Source organism: Martes martes (assembly GCF_963455335.1).
Source record: "Martes martes genome assembly, chromosome: 5".
Classification (NCBI taxonomy): domain Eukaryota; kingdom Metazoa; phylum Chordata; class Mammalia; order Carnivora; family Mustelidae; genus Martes; species Martes martes.
In genome coordinates, this window is record NC_137892.1 from 80822579 (window position 1) to 80842738 (window position 20160).

At 43.8% G+C, this 20160-nt stretch overlaps 1 protein-coding gene across 1 annotated transcript in view; it reads left to right on the plus strand.

Annotated features, from left to right (window-relative positions):
• Positions 1-20160, plus strand: part of ANKRD55 (ankyrin repeat domain 55) — a 96324-nt gene that overhangs the window by 55523 nt on the left and 20641 nt on the right. The window contains exons 6-7 of the mRNA XM_080804929.1: positions 6894-7022; positions 17360-17544. Of these exons, the coding sequence (XP_080661055.1) occupies positions 6894-7022; positions 17360-17544 (314 nt within the window). The remainder of the gene's footprint in view (positions 1-6893; positions 7023-17359; positions 17545-20160) is intronic.

Here is a 20160-nt window from a genome sequence, read left to right on the forward strand (position 1 = left end):
TACAATGGTCTACCCATTAAGGATTACGTCTATAAATATGGTAAGGGAACATAAATTTCTTGGCCACAAGTAGCTATACAAAAAAACACTAGTGTTTCTCCCCACCCTACCACTTTACCAAAGGATGCAGAAGTTGGGGTTTTAAGGGTTTTTTGGCAGGAGGTGGGGTTGTTTTAAGGAAATAACTCTAGAAGTTTAACGGTTGTATTTAGGAGACAAGGATTAGCAGGGCATAACCAGAATTTAATTCATAACCGTTTTTTCACAGTGAGTTCGCGTATCAGTAAATCATACCTATGCACAGAGTGATAGCCATGTACCTATTTGGAGAACTGATCAAAAATTCTACTAGGTTTCAGTTGAAGAGTTGGTAACAATGAGGTATCAGACAAACTGATTATTATAAAGGAGAAGTCATGTTTTGCCTTTTTTTATATAGTTTTTAAAAGCAAAGCTAGATTTTACAAAAGCAAAACAATTTAATCAAGGATGGTTAAGAAGTCATTCATTTTAAATAACTTACTTAGCACCTACAACATTCCTGACACTGTTCTAAGCCCTAAGCCTTCAGACAGCAGACAAGGACCTACTCTTGGAGTTTATACTGCAGTGACTTGCAGTGACTTCCAATTTCCTTTCATGTCTTTAACCCTGAATACTGGTAGCTGAAGCCAATGAGTCTGAAGCAAACAAGACTCAGCACTGGGAAGGGAAAATCCATGAATGATAAAAATAATCAGATTCCCGCTGAGTCCAGATTTCTACCTCCAGTGTGCCACATTTATAACGAAGAGGACTTACTGAAATACACAGAGTTATTCTGAATCCTCAGTAAATATTCAGCTGTCAGAATACAAAAAAGAAGTTCCCCTGCGCTTGTATAATATCACCTTCGTGAGGTGGGGATCCTGGTGATCACAGCCAAAATGATGGGGGGACTGTGGGGACTAACAATTGATGATCAGTAGACACTTTTGTTTATCACTTTACACAAAATCCGGTTACAAACAGGATATAGATTTATGTGCAGGACATGAACTGCATATGAGATATGAGCTATGTCTGGGAGGTGGGCTACAAGCAGGCAATCAAGTGTGACACGTGAAGGAATCTCTTAGCTTTAAATGACAAGAGCAAGTTAAGGATTCTCCACACTTATCAGATCTAAGAGGAGGCCATGAAAGCACTCCGGGGATCCTCCCATGTTTATTCCGGGCGTCATTGGCCCAGGAAGACTCTTGCCCTCCATCTCCTGGAGTTTTCTCACAGGACCCTACTCCACCCCAGTCACATTGCTGAGGATCCAGGTTGGTTCCAACGATTCCTTTGTTTTTTAATTGCAACATCTTAAGAGCCAATTCCAAGCTAGACACTTGTTTGTTCACTCGTCGTTTGAGGTCACTTGTCGTTTGAGACGACAGTACCCTGTAAGAAATACACATAAACGGTATTAGCAAGCTAACTCCTGCCCCAGAAACAATGCATAGTACTCTGAAACCAAGCTCAATCGTCAAGGCCTTGCAGTGCCTCAGCAATCCCTGTAGCGAGATTCTCATAAGGAAAGCCTGGCAATTTGTTTCGAAAGGTTTCAAAAATCTCCTGCTGGAGTGCTTGGAGGTCAAGAGATACATTCCCTCGTAAATCTTGTAAGTGATATTTGATCTTATCCCATTCATAACGAGTACGATTGTATTTTGCAGGGGTAATACAGAAGGATGTCACATTCCAATCACAAGTGACTCTTGTGAGTGACCTCCTCTGTTGCTTGTCTCCAGATCTTTCTCAGAAATCGGGGGTGCAGTGGTAATCAGCGGGGTCATTGGTTTTCTGGGGCCTGATGAGCCAAAGAGGAAGCCATAGTGTTTCGGAGGCTCCATCACCGTATCTGAGGAAATAAGAGCAGACCCTTTGCCTTTCCTTAATAGGAGGCCAGGAAGCCATTCATTAAAAGATTTGAACCAAATAGGAATAGATGCTTCAAGGGATTGCTGTGATTGTGAGAAGTTTTTCTGCGGCTGTCGGACTGTCGCGTTGGCATAAATTCAAAAAATTAAGAGTAAACAGAGTGCTAAAACATCCTTGGGGTTTACCCCTTTTTTGTTTAGTAATTGCAGTTTTAGTGTACAATGAGCTCGTTCAACTATATCTTATCCTTGTGGGTTTTAAGGTATACCTGTAATAAGATCAATGGGCCCAACAGAACAAAAGGCAGTAAAATTTGTGGCTTGTGTAAGCTGGTGCCTTCATTTTTTACAGTAGTAGGGACCCTCGTAACGCTAAAACATTGCAATAGAATAGAGCGGATGGCAGTAAAGAACTCCGAGGATTGAGAACTGCCCAGAGAAATCTAGAAATAATTTATCAGTAACACGTAAATAAGGTTGAATATGACCTTGTAATCCCTCTGGGCCCGCGCAGGGCAGAGGTCGGCTGCTTTGTCTCAGTTGAGTAGTTACATAGCCAAGACCCTCAAGGGCATTATCAGCAGGCATTGTAGGTCATTGGCGTGGCCAACACTGACAAGAAAGGATGAAGATATCTGCTCCAGAATCTAAGAGCCCTTCACATATTTGTCCCTTAATAGAAAGCTTCATTTGGGGTCGACTTCCTCCAGTTTCTTAGAAAAATGAATCTTTATTAGTACTGCTGAGTCCTCCCTCCCTCAAGTTTGAAGATTGAGTTGGCTTTAATATAGGGAAGTAACAAGAGTTGGGTGACTTGTTCGCCTGCCGAAAAGGTCCAGGAACAGTGACAGAAACCGTAATTTGAATCTCACCATAATAACCAGAGTCTGACTCCAGTATGTACTTAACTCCTTTTATAGTTAAGCTACTCCATTCAAGCAGGAGACCAGCCGTATTTGGGGGTATCGGTTTGTTGACAATTTTAAGGATATTGAGATGGACATATAAAGCAAGCTTTAGGAAGACGGTTATCAAGAGCAGCGCTCCCCTGAGTAGCAGAGACTAAGTCCATAACTGAGAGTCGCTTTTGGGTACAAACTGAATAGGGAATTCTGTGACCCCACATTTATTGGGGCCTGGAGTTGGCCCCTTAGGGGGTTTCCCTGATGAGGGTTCCCTGAAGGCTCTACCGGTTTTTGACTTACATTCCTTAGCCCAGTGTTTACTTGTGTTGTCGACTGCAGGGGAAAAACATTAGGGGGTTGAATCTTGGATTTATCAGGCGATTGGCAGAAGAGGGAGCAATCGGACAGGGAGGGAGACGGCATTGTTTATGTATCCTGTTTGTCCACAATGAACATTTTGCCTGCAATTGTTTTTAACAGCCACGGTTTCTAACGCTGTTACTCAGGCCTGATGTTTAAAGGATCCAACATTATGACAAGCTTTTAAATAATCCAGGACATTGCCAAATTCTCAGAGGTTAGATCAGGGCCTGGCAGTCTTCATTAGCATTATCATATGCTAATGTTTTAAGAGTATTTCCTGAATTTGTCTTCCTCTTATCTGCTTTTCCAATGATTCTTTTAACCTGCCAATAAAAATCAATGTACGGCTCTTCAGGCCCTTGTTATATTTTTGTGTAACTGGGAGTATAATCGGTACCCGAATTAATTTTTTGCCAGGCTTGTAAGGCCACATCACATATGCAGGGAAGGGCTGTAAGAGGGATGTTATGAGTTTGATGATTAGACATCGTCCAAGCTCCTGTTCCCATGTTGAGTTACAGCTGCGACATTCCCTCTCTGTCCTAAACTCCTGAACTTTTCATTTGCCTCCTCAGAAAGCCACAGTTTCCACTGTAGAAATTCAGAAGAGATTAATACCATTTTAGTTATGAGTTGAAAATCATAAGGAATCCAGCGGGCATTACTGCTCCGACTGGATAAATATTCCTAACAATACGGAGAAGTAGGTCTGTACATGGAACATGCCTTTACATTCTCTTACAGTCTCCATCGGCATCCCATCCTAAGTATTTGGCCTATTAGCCTGAAAAGTTACAGGGAAAACTAAGTGCAGCTCATGGGGGCGAGATGGTGTAGACACAGAATTGTGTTTTTTAGTCCTAATTGTAACGTGCGTAAATCACCCAACCCAGTGTCATTTCACTCATCCCCAAAGAGATCTGCTGCTATTTCCTCGTCCTCATCCCCAGAGGGAATCGGAGATGCAGTGGCCAAAGGAGAAACATGGCATCTGTCCTTTTTGCCGAAAAATAATTTTTTTACTTTCTGTTTGAATTTGTCGGGTTGTTTCATCATCTAACTCATATGTATGTAAAGAAGTGGCTGTTTCAGCCTTAAGATCTTCTTCTTTATGTTCCCCCCCCAAAAATTGAATTATTGTTTTTACCAACGCCCATGTAACCCAAAACTCCACAAAATTTTTTTTACCTTGTCTATAAGCCTTTTCCACGTTATGGCATGCATGCTCCCAAACTGCCTCTTCCAAGGTTCCTTCATTGGAAAACCAGGATTATTTTCATAAGTAGCATCCAGACAAGCTCTTAATCGACCACTGGACACTCAAGCACCTCCCTGAGTTAAAAGGTGTCATATTAATGCTAGGAAATGCTGGACGCGACTTTTGATTCTGCCCCATCATTCTCACTTACCTCTTTCTGTGAGGTCTCCGGATCACTGCGTTACTGTTTGTCAATTTCAGGTCCCTGTTCCGGTGTCACTTGTCACCTATGCAAAGTGGTAATCCTGGTGATCAGAGCTGAAATGATGGGGAATTACCGACTGATGATCAGTGATCAGTAGATGACTTTATTTTTCAATCACTTCTTTTATACTTTACACAAGATCTGGTTACAAACAGAATATAGATTTATGAGCAGGACATGAACTGCGTGTGAAATGTGAGCTACATGCAGGATGTGGGCCACATGCAGGCAATCAACTGTGATACGTGAACGATTATCTCTTAGCTTTAAACGACAAGAGCAAGTTAAGGATTCTCCACACTTATCAGATCTAAGAGGAGGCCATGAATGTGCTCCGGTGATCCTCCCATTTTTATTCCCTGGTCATTGGCCCAGGAAGACTTTTGCCCTCCATCTCCTGGAGTTTTCTCACAGGATCATACTCAACACCACTCACATTGGCGAGGATCCAGGTTGTGTTCCAACAGTGTAGGCTTCTTTTCCAAATGTAACTAATTTCTTGAAATATTCTCAAGAGCATATCTCACTTATGTGATTCTCGCAACTTGAAAGCAGACCATAACATAATGATCTAGAATTTTCAACCTGGTCAAGGGGATTAACATTCTCATCCCAGTGTCCTGTAAACCTCAAACCCTAGATTCTCACTCACAGACTTGGGAACTTCTCTAGAGCTCAACTTCCTCTTCTATAAAACGAGGAGGACAGCAGCACCTATCAGAGTTGGCCCACTGCTACAATAATAAACTCAAAGTCTCAGGGGCCTGACACAGTTAAAGCTTCTTTCTTGCTAGAATCATAGTCCAATCCTGGATCACAGGGTAGCCTTATTCTCCTTCATCAGTCAGGTCCTAAGCGTTGTAATTACATGGTTCTGGAATCTTCTCCAGTCTTGCTGTCTGCATTCATTTGTTGGATGAGGAAAGAGAGAAGGAAGGGAAGGAGACCCCGTGGTTTTGTTTTCTAGGCAGGCCTGCGAGGGGCTTCCACCCACTCTGTCCACATTGCAATGACCAGGATTCAGTCTCAAGACCACCCCTATCTGCTGGGAGGCTGGGGAATGTACCCTGCGCACCCTGGAGGAAGAGGACATAGAGTTTGGTGAACACATAGTGGAGTTCAGCCCAGTACTTAATTCAGAAGATTGTTTAGAGGATTCAGTGAAAAATCTACATAAGGACTCATAAAGACCATTGGATTGATAAGTATTAGACTCTTAGCTCTATATTATGTGCAGAGATGACTATGAAAAGGACTTTAAAGCTGCCCATACTCTTTACCCTCTTTACCAAGCATCTTAATCTAGAGTCATTTCAGAGATACTTTGTGTACTGAGAGTATGGGCAAGGAGAAGAGGCCATCTTTTCATGGTATACTCCCAAATAATACTCGTCCTCATGGTTACCTTTCCCAGCATAAGCTCATTGTATTATTAAATGATGCCTAAAGCGTGTGACTTCAAGCTCTGAAAGAAGCTGAGATTCACCAGATGGACTCATCCAAGCTGCCACAGAGTGATTTCTTCTAACAGTGTACATCAGATTATGTCAACATGCTCTTAAAACCCTTCACTGCCTTTTTATGGACTTCAGAATGAAATCTAAATGCCTTATACAGAGTTTTTATCCCCCATCCTACATCCCAGGATCAGCCCTGCCTCCCTCTCCAGACTCATCTCACATGGCTCTTTCTCCTTCTCCATTCATTCCTTCAACAACTATTTATCCAGTCTCTGTTGTAGCCACTGGGGATACTGTAGTAAAACAGTGTCCCTCCCCCTGTGGGTGGGATATGGCAGTTTAGCATGACCCCAGTCACAAGTGGTTGCCTCTGTGGCTTGGCGCTTGCTGCTCTGTTCCCCCAGCCTGGCTCCTAGAGGCCCATGTAGAACAGTCACTAAGCCCACAATTACTCTCTCACAGCTCCCCATATGCATTCTTTATAGCACTGAACAATTTGGAAAATCCTTTTGCTCATTTCCATTTGTTGTCTGTCTTCCTCTACTACACTGCAGTTCCCATGAGAGCAAGGATCTTGTTTATGTAATTCTCTGTAGTGTTCTCCATCCCTGTTTTCCTGGCACAAAGCAGAACCTCAGTAAGTATCTGTTGACTGAATGGCTTAAGGACTGATTGAACTGACAGGCAGCAACCAATGTATCTGGTGATGGCCCTTGGGTCTGGGGAGAAAGTGGGACCTCCCTTTTCCTTCCTGATAGGCTGTGCTCACCTCTCCCCTTTTTGACTGTGGTTTTGTAGGGAATGACACCGCTCCACTGGGCAGCTTTCCACAACCAGCCTCAACATACTCAAATGCTGCTGAAGAAGGGAGCAGACCCCACGCTTGTGGATAAAGACTTTAAAACAGCTCTCCACTGGGCAGTCCAGGTGAGAAATTGACCAGTAAACTTGTCTCAAGTTTAGATGGTATAAAGCCATGTTACAAGTCTCTGCATTTATCAGACCTGAAAGATGGAATTATCAAAGGTGCAGCCACTGCACTGATATGAAGGTTAAATGTGTGCTAGAGCAAGGAAGATTCACGCTGCCCTCCTCCTGTCCCCTCATGTCCAAAGGGCCTGACCACAAACCTGTCACTCTGGAGGATTTGAGTGCATCAGTTGTGGAGAAGAACCCCCTCCAAGGTACAGAGGGGGAAGAGAGCCTGCTTTGGCTGTTATAAACACACACACACATGCACACACACACACATGCGCACGCACACACACACACACACACACACCCCACCTCTCTTGCTTGCTCTCTTACTCTCTCCATCTGCATGCTTGCTAAGTAGCTCACAGTGCACCAGGATAAACCTTCAAAGTTTTATTAGGAAAATCCCTTCAAAGTCTTTTGACCATAACTCTCTTCTTCCAAATCCTCCAAAGCAGAGTAACTCCAAGTGACCCTGAGTTCTGGCCTGAGCAATGAAAATCATGCCTCTTAATGCTATCCCATGATCACAAAAGGGAGTCTGTCTTAGAACACATGACCAAAGAAATCAGAATAGGGCCAAGAACTCTACAGCCCAAAGAGGGGGAAAGTGAGAATAAGGTGAAAGAATGCCCATAGCTAACATTATTGATGTGCTTCCTATTTTAGAGGAATAGATTAACTCAGAGTCATGTACTCTGTCCTTCAGAGGACAGTAGTATTATGCATCATTTCAACCAAGTTGCCAGCCCATTCTGTCTTTTGCTACCCAAGCAGAGACACTGTTAAACTTCATCAGCCCAATAAAGGCACCCTTGCCGAGCTGCTGCCAGGACGCTTGCGAGAGGGGGTTTCTGCCTGCCCTGCTGGCGGTTTCACTTAGTGGTTTCACGTGCCAAGCATGCCAGAGACGAGCACCTGGCACTTTCAGGCTCAAGGTAAAATTGAAACTGAAGTGATTTGGAAACTTCTCTGGTTTTGTAACTCCAACTTTGGTTCTAGTTACTCTGTACTAAGACGAGCCTTGGGCAAAACTGCGAAGTGAGCAAAACTTGTTTTGTCCTCCCCACCTGCTGTAGCATCCTCCTACATGCTTTCAGTATCTAATCTCCCACCCTGTCCCCCTCATGCCAGTCCCTGCCCGAGCCGGTCCTCTGGCTGGGCAACCGTGTGTGCAGGTCCTCAGCTGAGGTGGGAGTGGTATCCAAATCAAGCATTTCCTGTATTCACCCTCATCGCCCTGGCATTCTGATTCCACAGATCTGGGATAGGGCTCACACTCCTGCTCCCATGACCTCCACCCCCCCACCCCCCCACCCCCCCACCCCCGCCCAAATTAGAGCTGCTGCTGTGGTCCCAGCCTTGCAATGGAATCAGCCACAGTGCTTGTAAAATGATAGGTTCCCAGACCCTACTCCTGACCTTCTGATTTGGACTCTTCAGGGGTGGGAACCCCTGCTCTTATCCTCAAAGAGGCCATTTGGCAAAATGAAAAGAACACCCAGTACTCAACTCAAAAAATCTATTTGCATTGACAGACCTGGTTTTGATCTGAGAAAAATCACCAATCCCTCTCGGATTAACTGTCTGTGTGTCATTGGGGTATGAATGAGAGTGTGCCTATGACAGCAACGTGTAACATGCTAGGTAATTAGAATAGATAACCATTTTTGTTACGGTAACTGATTTCCTCCACAACAGCTTAATTATCATACCCACATCTTCTTCTTTCTCTCTACCAAATGATAGGGCTTTTAATGTGCTGCATTGATTTCAGTCCTCTCTGCCCTTTAAAATCATCTAAAGGGCTTTTAAGCAATACTGATACACAAGCCTCACACCCTAGATTTTCAGCTAGTTGTTCTGGGATAGAGCCCAGGCATCCATACTTTTTAAAGCTTCCCTTCACCCCAGGAGACTGAAATGTGCACCGAGGGTTGAAAACTGCTATGATAAATGAATTCATATTAATGGGTACTAAAATCTTATCTAGTCATACCTAAGATATTTGCATCTTGATCATGATTTGGTATAAACATACTGCACCATCCATTTGTTTACTCAATTGCCCAATATATATTTCTTGAGCACCCACTGTGTATCTGCCTTTGGGGGTAAAAAGGATTAACTAGACAGGTCCCTTCTAAAACCCCTACAACTGTATGAAACATGTTATGTGTGAAGATGTAAATATGTTGGCAAACTCTTCTGAAGAAGTCATCCACAACTTTCTTCAGTTCCTCCCTCAGTGTGGATCAGTGACTATCCCTAAAAGGTGCAGAATCACACTTGTAGGAGAACCATGCTCCCTCTCTGTCCTTGTGGTTAGCAGTGAAATTCAGAAGTGGTGTGTCCTGCCCTTTAATCTGCCAAGAAGACTAAGGGTAATTCCAAATGTCAGCTGAAACCATGATTACACTTGCCTTCTGGTTCATTTATAGCACAGGACCAGCATTGTGCTCCTTTTTCAGTTTTTCCACATGAATGAGTCTATTTCCCATTGTCATTTATTCCTTTCCCCAAACTTCCTGCCTTTCTTTTGGACCACATGAGCCCATGTTTAAAGCCATGCCACTTTCAAATAATAGAGCCTCTGTATTTCACCCAGATAACCAGGGCAAAAAAGATTGGAAACATTAGGCCCATGAAGTGGTTTGGGTTAGGCTTCTGCCCCATCTCTCAAGTGCCTTGGTAGCTGGTGATGCCCTCCTGTGGGCCCGTTGCCCTCCTTCACCTCCCCTGTCTGCCCAGGAGACCCTGCAGAAGTTCAGTCCTCAGTCTTTTTCTTCCTCTCTTCCTCAGAAAGCCCATCCCATCAACTATCATTCTACTCAAAAGCTTCTCAAATCTGACCTCTCTCTGAAACTCTAGACTCACATTTCTAGCTCTCCTTGGCAACCACACATCATTTCCCAGACCCTTCAAACTGGACATGTCCAAACTTAACCCGTGGTCTTCCCTTCCCATCACATTCTTGTCCTCCTAGTAGCCCAAGCCAAAGAGCTTTGCATCATCCACACTCCTTCCTTATCAGCCTTTGTGTCTAGTTGGTTGTCAAGACCCCTCAATTCTACCTCCTCAGCTCTCACATCTCTGTCATCTCCTTTCTCTCCCCACTGTACAGGTCAGGGTCACAGCAGGAAACATAGCCCAGTCGGGATGGGATAAATTGGGCAGAGATTCCTAAAGAGGCTATCACATACCACAGCAGATTGTGATTAGGGCATCTGGCTCTAAAAGGGCATGGGAGGGAGTGGTTACTAAGACACAACAAAAGCTAGAGCTGTAGGAGAGGGCCCAGGACAGTAGGTATAACCTTTGATGGAATGACCAAACCGTGGTCCAGCAGAGAGAGAACTGAATGATAAACACCCCAATTTCTATCCTCATACTCCCATCTCTGGTCAGTGTCACTCATTGGCCAAACCCAACCAGAAGCCATAGGGCAAGGAAGGCTAAATGGAAGAGGAGAATGGAAAAAAAATGGGAGAGTAAACCCAGAAGAGCAAATGGAGACAATTTTTCACTTTCTTAGATCAGGCTTCTACCATCTCTCATCTGAACAGTTTCACTATCTATATTACTACTTTCAGCCCTTTCTTTGTCCCTTCTATTCTTACATTGCCACCAAGGGCTCTTTTTACAAATCCCAAAGGATGAACACAACTGTTAATCCTAACAGAACAGTTATGGTCACTGTTGGTCCTTGGCTCAAAAACCTTCTGTGAGTTCCATTTTTTGGTACAGAACAAAATCCCTGGCCTAGTGCCTACTGTTATAAACAACCACGCCCTAGTCCCCACCCACTCCTTGACCTCTCCTCTTCAGCCCATATAGGCTTTACTCCAATCACACCAAAATACTAATGGTCCCTCCAGTACATCACAGAGATTCCGTCTGTCTCCACCTTAATCACCCTCTTCCTTTTTGTTGAAACCCTTCTTGCACTCCCCACATCATTCCTTCTGCCTGAAGAATCTCTGCTTATTCTTTCTTATTCCTGAAGACCCAAAGGAATGCCACCTTCTTTGTTGAACTCCCTTTAAGAATTGTTCCCTCTGAGTTGCCCATCTAGTACTTTCTTATGTCTAGGACTGGTGTTGCAAGCAGTGGAATGGCTGATTCTTCCCTTATAGACTGTATGCTTAAGGACAATATGTCTTATTCATGTAGATGTCTCTCCAGACCCAGAACGGATCTTTGTGAATCTTAGTTCCTTTAAGAAGTGTTCACTGAATTCAATCCAATAAATTTACCCATCTCAAATCAGCGAGATTAATGGCTTACTGAGTTCTCTTTGTAGAACACCATTTGTTAGCTCAACTGAGACTTGCAGGAGAGTAATGCCCTAATACTAGGAGGTTTTTCTAATGGTAGGAATTCTAGAATAGATATGATGGCAGGTCAGTGAGGGGGCAGGTATCTAGTGCTCCTCAAATCTCACCAGTAGCTCCCTCTTCGGCTTATTAGAAGATGTGTTTCTTTGGAGTCTTCCTTAGAAGTACTTTCTTTTCATGCATTTTTAAAGGAAAGTAGAAAGAAAAGAGCTGCACTAATATAAAACAACTATTTCATGTTTGTTCATTCAGTATGTGGTTATGTGGTTAAGGAAATTAAACACACACACACACACACACACACACACACACTCTCTCTCTCTCTCTCTCTCTCTCTCTCTCACCCTTCAAGCTCTTTAATATAACCTTTAAGCCTCGAGTGTTTGAGCCTGGTTTGGTCCAGTATGGAATCCTCCTCCTTCCTGTGGTGAAGATCTGTGGTCAACCTTTTGGACTGTGTCAAAATCTTAGAAATATACTTTTACCCTGAATATATTCAGAGTGACGGCGGATAAATGTCACATACCAGAGGGTCCAGTTAGTACAGGGAAAGAATCTTAGAGCTAGAAGTGACTATGTTAACTCATTTAGTCCCACCATCCAATGCACGGGTAAAGAAACTAATGTACCAGAGGTTGTCCTTGGAGCAAGGACACCCAGCATTCACGCAGGCACCCAGGCCGTATCTCGCAGCGCTTGATAAGAGGAAGACTACAAAGCCACTAAGCCTAAAGTAAACAAAAAGAAAGTCAAGTTTTCTAAACCCATACCTGGCAGGAAAGGCTGACCCACCTAGGGAAATTGCAGGCTTAAGGGGCAACCTAAGTTTAAGTGGCCACGTGGGTCAGCTCCCCAGCACCTGGTTATAGAGAGAAAAAGAGTGCAGGAGAAGAAGATAACAGGGACTCACCTAAGAGTGAATGCATATAAAAAAAGAATGAAAAGAGTAAAAGGAGGAAGATAAGGAAGAAAAGAGAGAGAGGCTAAAAAGGATGGGTATTCTCTTTGGCTTTGCTCAAAGTTCATCAATTTCTTTCTCACTTATTTATTTATTGTTCAGTAAATATTTATTGAGGGTGACTCTCTGCTAGGCTTCATTTCAGCAGAATCCCAGTCAGACATTTAGCAAGGACAAGATAGGGCCCTCCTGGAGATCTTCATCTTGTCAGACACCCAGAAGCAGAATTCAGCCCCTTTCTATACACTAACAGAGCAAGAAAGGAGATTTTTTTTTTCTACCATGTTAGAGAACCTATGAAATGATGTGGCTCAGCAGCTGAGGGTCAGCATGCCTCATGCCCCATTCCCCCCCTTTTTGTCTTTCCCCTAGCTTTCCAGGGCAGTCAGCCCCAAGCTTTGGGGTACAGTGGCCTCTGGAGTCAGGCCAAACAGTAAAGCTTGTATCCAAAGGGGCTAACCATGAAGATGGTTCAGACTTCAGGCTATTAGGTGCTTTTTATATCTGGTTAGCTCCAGGCTCTCAACTTTCAAATATTCACCTAGTGTAGACTGGTAGATGTTCCCTCACAGCTACATTCCCAGCCTGATGCATCTGGCTCTGGCTTATGACCTAAAATCCTAGCCTCCCATTTATCTGGTCACCATCATGAGACAAGTGATGCAAACGGGCCACTGCTTCCAAAAGAAGGGAGGAGGTTGGAGTTTCATCTGAGAAGAAGCCACGACAGCACTAATTCCCCAGGCATGTGTTAGCAAATAACCAAGTAGTCCTAAGTCGCCCACTAAGACCCTTTGGAAGGTCTCCTAGAATAAAAAGCATCTACAGTCAGAACATTGGAATCTTGTTTTTTAGCAGTCTTCCCGCAGCAAAGTTATTATACATTAGTTCAACTTTTGTGTGTGGATGGCAAGGTTTTTAAGGGTATTTGAGAATGTGAGTCAGTTCTGACACTGTCTCTCTGGAGATGGCACCAGGTTCCACAGGTGAAGGGTTCAGTCCTACAAGGCTGCACCTCACTCCCCACTTCAGATGCCAGTCTCAAGCTCCAGGCTGTTACCTGTGCTTCTGACTGACCAGCTACAGGCTGGACGTTCCAGTGACCTCCTCTTAGATTCAATTAATTTGCTGGAGCAGCTCACAGTACTTAGGGACACACTAACACTTAACCATTTTATGAAAGGATATGATAAAGCATAGGAATCAACAGACAGTTAAAGGGATACATAAGGTGAGGTCCCAAAGAAAGGAGCTTCTGTCCTCATGGATTTGGGGTCTGGCTTGGTAGCAGATGGAAACCTTCCAGTTCCCCAAGCATGGAAGCTCTCCGAGAAAGGCCTAAAGATTGCCCTCTTGGATTTTTATGGAGGCTTCACTACACTGTCATGATTAAGTCATGGGCCATGGGCTGAGTCAACCTCTAGTTCTCTCCCCTCCCTAGAAGCTTTCCGTGAGGGTACTGACAGCTCCAACCCTCTAATCACTCGGTTGGTCCTCCTGGCAGCCAGCCCCACCCTTGAGTGGGGTCCAAAAGTCACCTTTTAATAACAGGACACCCATTTCACCTTTATGGCTCTGAAGCATTTTCAGGAATCTGAGTGACCATATATATTTCTTATAAATCATTATATCACACAAGGCTTCTTATGAACCCTCCCTTTTGACGAGTAACGTGACAATGACTAACATTCAGTAGTTCCCAGCAGTTCTCAGAGCACATGAGGGCAACTTCATGAATTATCCACGAACAGAAACAGAACAAATACAACAGAAAACAAGGAAACAAATCCACAATGCTCATCTGGTCATCCAGTGCAGAATTCCAGAGCTCCGTAAGAATATGATCTGTACAGGGACGCCTGGGTGGCTCAGTTGGTTAAGCGGCTGCCTTTGGCTCAGGTCATGGTCCCAGGGTCCTGGGATCCAGTCCCACATCGGGCTCCTTGCTCCGCGGGGAGCCTGCTTCTCCCTCTGCCTCTGCCTACCACTCTGTCTGCCTGTGCTCGCTCGCTCTCTCTAACAAATAAATAAATTAAAAAAAAAAAAAAAAAGAATATGATCTGTACAGTATGACTGCTCCCCCCGTTTAATGACATTTCTCCCAAGTGGAAACCCACTCTCCATTCTTCCTGAGGGCTCTTCCAGGCACCATCCCATTCCTTCTGTCCTGGTGCTTCTTGGTCTCTGTGACCCTTGCTGGCCTCCCGGGCCTGGAGCCTACCTTTGCCTGACACAGCCAGCTCGCCAAGAAAGAAATGTGGTTACCAGGAAACCAGCAAGCCAAGGCCCCAGCTCACAGCCTAGTGCTCTCTCAGGCCCCTCAGATTCCTCTGAGGGTGCTCCATGGCAACCCTCAGAGCAGAAGCTTTTAAAGACCTCATGTTTCATTTGGCCGGGCACACATCCTTGCTACTGCTGTTGCAGCCTAAACAGGAGTTCTTTACTTTTTTACTTTCGTTTCTCCAGTATGAACATGAAGGATCAAATAAATAGACAGGGTTCCTTTTATCAGAGACAGAATGGTGTAGCCATGAGGTGCAAGGGCTCTGCAGACACGCTGTCTATCGTGCTGTGTCACTTCTTGGCTGTCACCCTGGGCAAGTTACTTAACCCTCGTGTGCCACCATATTCTGCTCTACAAAATGGGAAACAAAGGAGGATCTACCCCACAGGGTTGTTGTCTGGATGAAATGAACTGGTACGTGAAAATGGTTGGAGAGCAGTGCCAGGCACACAATGTTCACTCGGTAAAGACAGCTTTCCTGTCTTTACCTGGGAGTTATTTTCTTATCAGAGAAAACGAGATAGAGTGCCCCTGTTGCGTAAGTGAGAGCTAGATGTAAAGACGAAGAGGTTCCCTGGAAAATTCAGGACAAGGGGTATTTGGGAGGAAAAAGACACCAAAAAGAAAGGAATAAGCTTGTTCCCTGCCATGTGATTAGGGGACTCCATACATGATATATCTGGCCCTGGCTGTTGCAGTTAACACACACTCAGCACTCTGAGAGCTGTGAGGCTCCTGGCCCTCGGTCCTGCTAAAGGTTTCGGGACTGTCAGCTGCTGTCCCCTTATGCACTGGAAACACACCCCAGGGTCCACAGTGTAATGGCTCATTGTGAAGCCAGCAGCAAGCTGAGTCATGGGAAATCCGGAGAGACAGAGAGCCCAGAGTGCAAACAGAAACAAGGGAGGGAAAGGAAGAGGAAAGGTGAAATGAATGAGTGCTGTTCCATGGAATTGTGGAAACTGACTCAAGTTCTAGAATGCAAACTTGGGATCACATGAACAGGGTAACAAAGCGGAAAGAAGATCAACAGGAAATTTTACATGGAAAAGTGTATCAGGAAGTAGCTGCTGAACAGCATTTGAAGCCTATCAGAATTGCTGCTTCTTAAAAATCCAACTCTCTCTTGCCCGGGTCTCTGACCCTAACATGTGGTCCAAAGCTGTGCTTCCAGAATAACAACTTGCCTCTCCCATTTCCTTAACTTGGCTTTGCATGCCTCAGAGGGACCTCCATTCCACCCAGAAGTCCCACTGCGTGGAGTTCCAGGGTCTCTCTGTGGATTCACTGAGAAAATTAAAATGCTAACGAATGTGGAGGCCGAGAAAATTAAGGCCATCCCACCTCGAGTTTAGCATTAGCACAAGTACAGCCATCTTAGCTCTGGCAGCCATCTCAGGCCCCTGTGACCAAGGGCTGAACTTTCCCCTACTTCACTTTAGTTCCAGGGACTCCCACCCTGCTTTAGTTCCAAGAAAGTACCCCACCCTGCAACACCCCTGCAACAGCTAATCAGCTTACTGCAGAAAAGTCTGAAATTACACACACACACACCACCCCCCCCACCCCCCCCCACCCCCCGCCCCAAGCCTCTTGTAATGACCCATAAAAACCCCTACCTTAACTAGCCTCAGGGTCCAAGTCCCTACTCCGCTGCATCGGGTATACTTGGGCCCAAGCTTAAGCTTGTCAGATAAACCCTCATGTGATTGCATCGGTGCTTGGCTCCTTGGTGGTCTCTCAGACGTGAAAACTCAGGCATAACAATTAATTATTTGGATTGTTTTATGATCTTTCCAGAGATACCAGGAGAAATCTAAAAGATAAGACTTTTTATTGAGTGATATGAGAATTTCTTTCACTTGCCCCTGAAGATTTATTGTCATCTTACATTGCAAATGCTCATGCAATTTTTTTATTTTTTAATTCGATAGAAGGTATTCAATAGCAGTAATATGTACAGATTTTACTCACCTATTTGTGCAAGCTGGAGAGATACAGGACACCTCAAGAATGAACTGGTGGCTTTTAAGGCTGGGACAGGTTACTAAAAAGAGTGTACAATAGCCTCCCTTCGAAGATAAGATAAAAAGTTTATTATAGATCTACACAGAGAAACCCAGTTTATATGGTTGCCTGAAGTTCTTTCTCATATTTGTCGATTTCTTTATTGATTAGCTACTTAATTATGATCCATTTCCTTTCACCAAGGATTTTTGGAGATTAAATTTCATGCCATTTGTAGCCATTTGACCATTACTGGATCCTCTTGGTCATCATTATGCCACCAGTGAGTAGCTGTCATGGTCATTTTGTTAACATGAGAATTCACTGTACCAACTTCTCAGCGGTCACCTCTGCCACAGTTGGGGAAAGAAAGCACAGAGATCTGAGCAGCAAGTTGCTGTGTCGGTCGCCCCTGCATGGGTCAGCGCCAACGTTAGTCAACTAGTCTTGTGTATAACTGAATTCCTTTTTAGCTGGCGAATCATAGACAACAATTTAGCTCCTCTGGGAAACAGAAATCCTGGCAGTAACAAGAGACAAGTGGGAAGGTGTTGGAGGGTTTGATAAAATGTGTTTACTTCCCTTTTTCTTTTTCCTTTTCCTTTTGCATTTGTTTTCCCCTTTGTATTTTATCTGAACATGCATAGGCAGGGAAGAGCCCCAGGCTGGACCTCATGAGCTCCTTTTGACCTCTCCTCCCCAGAGTGGAAACAGAATCCTGTGTTCCATTATCCTGAGCCACCACCAAGGGCCGTCCATCGTCAACTACGACGACGAGAGTGGGAAGACGTGTGTGCACATCGCAGCGGCGGCGGGCTTCAGTGACATCATTAATGAGCTGGCCAGAGTGCCTGAGTGTAACCTGCAGGCTCTGGATGTGGATGACAGGTATTTGCGCCCACTCAGGATGTGTCGGGGACTACCAGTCATCTTCTCTGAAAGTTAAAGAACATGGTTAAGGGGTTATCCTATATGACTATATCCTCACTGCCGGTAATGTTTACACATGTGCTGGTGACAATAAAAACTGCTCTGTTTTAGTCAGGGCAGGAAAAAATCATTGTTATGGAGAGAAATTCTGTGACTGTACAGTATTGTCAGATTTTCCACTTTTTGCTAAATGTTTTCAGAAAGTTTTCTGTATGTCAGTTTCCTGCTATACGTTCTTTTTTATTCTTAACAGTAAGTCTTATTTTTTTCTTCATTCCTGGATTATGTTAAAAAGTCAAAAAGTTCTTGCTATCCAGACAAGAGCATAATAGAGGTTTTATATTCAGAACCAGATAGGACTTTATCAAGCCTTTTTTCCCAAGCATTAAAATAATATTAACATAGAAAAGGAAGCTGAATCCGGAAAGGGGAAGAGACTTACCTCAGAGGTAGTTAGCAATTAAAGGAAGACTTATACCCTCCTCTTCCAAACAGAACTTTCCATCCACATTGCTTTTCTTCCTAATCAACTATTAAGAGCTTTTCAATTACACTGTTTATCTAATCTTCCTTTTAGTTAAGCATTGACTCAATGGAAATGCAAGAGTAATATAACAACAAACAAGACTTGGAAAATAAGTAAAAGGCTTACACACTATGTATGGGGTTTTTTGTTTTGTTTTGTTTTGCTTTTTGTTTGTGTGTTTTTAACCCTCTTGCAACATTAGCCACCTATTTATCCTAACTTTAGATAAATTCCAAGAAACACCTCCTACTCCTGATTCCCGAAATCCTTGTAACACCGGAGAAAAAATCTTAGGTTGTGCCTTGAGTCTCAGGAGCTGGGCATGGTTAACATGATGACTGTAAAATTACAGCATAGAGCACTGAAAGTAGACCTTTTCCTAAGAGCAGATGTTGATCCTGAGCAGATAAGACAGTAGTAGCAGGACTAAAGTTGTATGAAGAGAAAATGTGAATGATCCAGGAGGCCAAAAAAACACATTAAGGAGAGGAGGGCTGGAGAAAAGTTTGCCTAATTCGGAGTAGTTTTAGAAGCAGCTCTGAAGAGAGTATTTGCCATTCTGCATTATCACACACTTAGCAAAGAAAAACCAGTTCCACAAGCGTCGGAAGAAAGTAAAGCCAAGCAGAGAAAAAAGGTATAAAAGATAAAGGCCAGGAGGTTTAAGTTCAAGTAAAATCTCGAAGAGAATCTATTCCTGCTCCTAAGCTCAGCTCACAGGTAGCCGGCAGTGACAGATCCTGCCCTCCCTTTTGTTTCACGTTTTCTGCGTCATGCAGCTGTTGCCTTCACACAAACTATGAGCTCGTATTCATAGTAGAATTTTTTCAAAATTTTCATAGGTGTAAGTGCCTTAAGCATTTGCATTAACTGTGATTTCCTGTCTTTCTTAGCAGAGGGAAAGTGTTTGAAGAAAAGGGAAGAAATAAGGCAGTGATTGAAAAAAAGAAAAAGAAAAGGGAAAATGTGGAGGTCCTAGTCCTCCTAGATATTAAAGTTTTACAGATCTGTGACATTTAGAACATGGTGTAAATTAGCCTAAGAGTGATGGCACAGAACACATGACCCAGAAGTACCTTATGTAGCATAAATGTCCCAAGTTTCATCAACCCGTGGGGTCAGATTGACTTTAATACCCAACCCATTTATCGTCAGGAAAGACCATCTTCCATCAGGTTCCCCTCCCTCCATGTTTCTGGGAATCCTCTAGGGAATGCTTACATGTCCTATAAATCATTCCATAGCTGCCGATTCCTCAACCAATGCTTCATGCTTAGAGTCATCATTTCCCGCCACTCCGAGAGTACCTCCTCGGCCATCTGGAATGACTTTCTTCTGATCATGGGCTCTGACCCTCCCAACTCCACACTGTGATGGCTGAAACCAGTCTGCTGTTCCTGTGAAATTGCAGGAAGTTTAGAGTAAGAAAGGAATTACAGCAGGGATCACTTGCCATTGGATACTACAGATTGCCCACAAAGGCTCTACGTGTATCAGTTAGGAGTTGTCTCTATACTTCCCTTGTTTTTCTGAAAAACAATGTCAGTTTCCCCCCATTCTTCAGGATCTCTTTTTCTGTGTTGGTAGTCCAAACAATTAAAACAGTCAGCCTTCACAGTTGTTGTGAAGAAATATTTCAAGCTGCTCCAGAGTGGGTTGTCATGGTTTAGTAAATTGCCGAAATTTGATGTCCAACCCTTCATCTACCGAATTTATTGGCAATATATTCTCTAAACAGGATGGCATAATCTGGCTGCTGCCTCATCCTATTTCATAATAAATAGTGTCTGGAGACCTCTCTCAAGTAGAGTGGAATGAATCACATCTGCCACATATTCACATAAGCACTGTGATTGATCACTATATTGAAGAAGAAATATGGTCCTATTAAGTGGTCTCAAAGTGCTGCCCATAGCATAACTTGAGGTGAAGGATGCTTGATTGATAGGAGATACAGTCCATACCTCGGGACACTGGCCACACTGGGGACAAGACTACTCTCCAAATATTAAGGCTCATGTACCTTCACAGATAGCCCCAACTGAGCC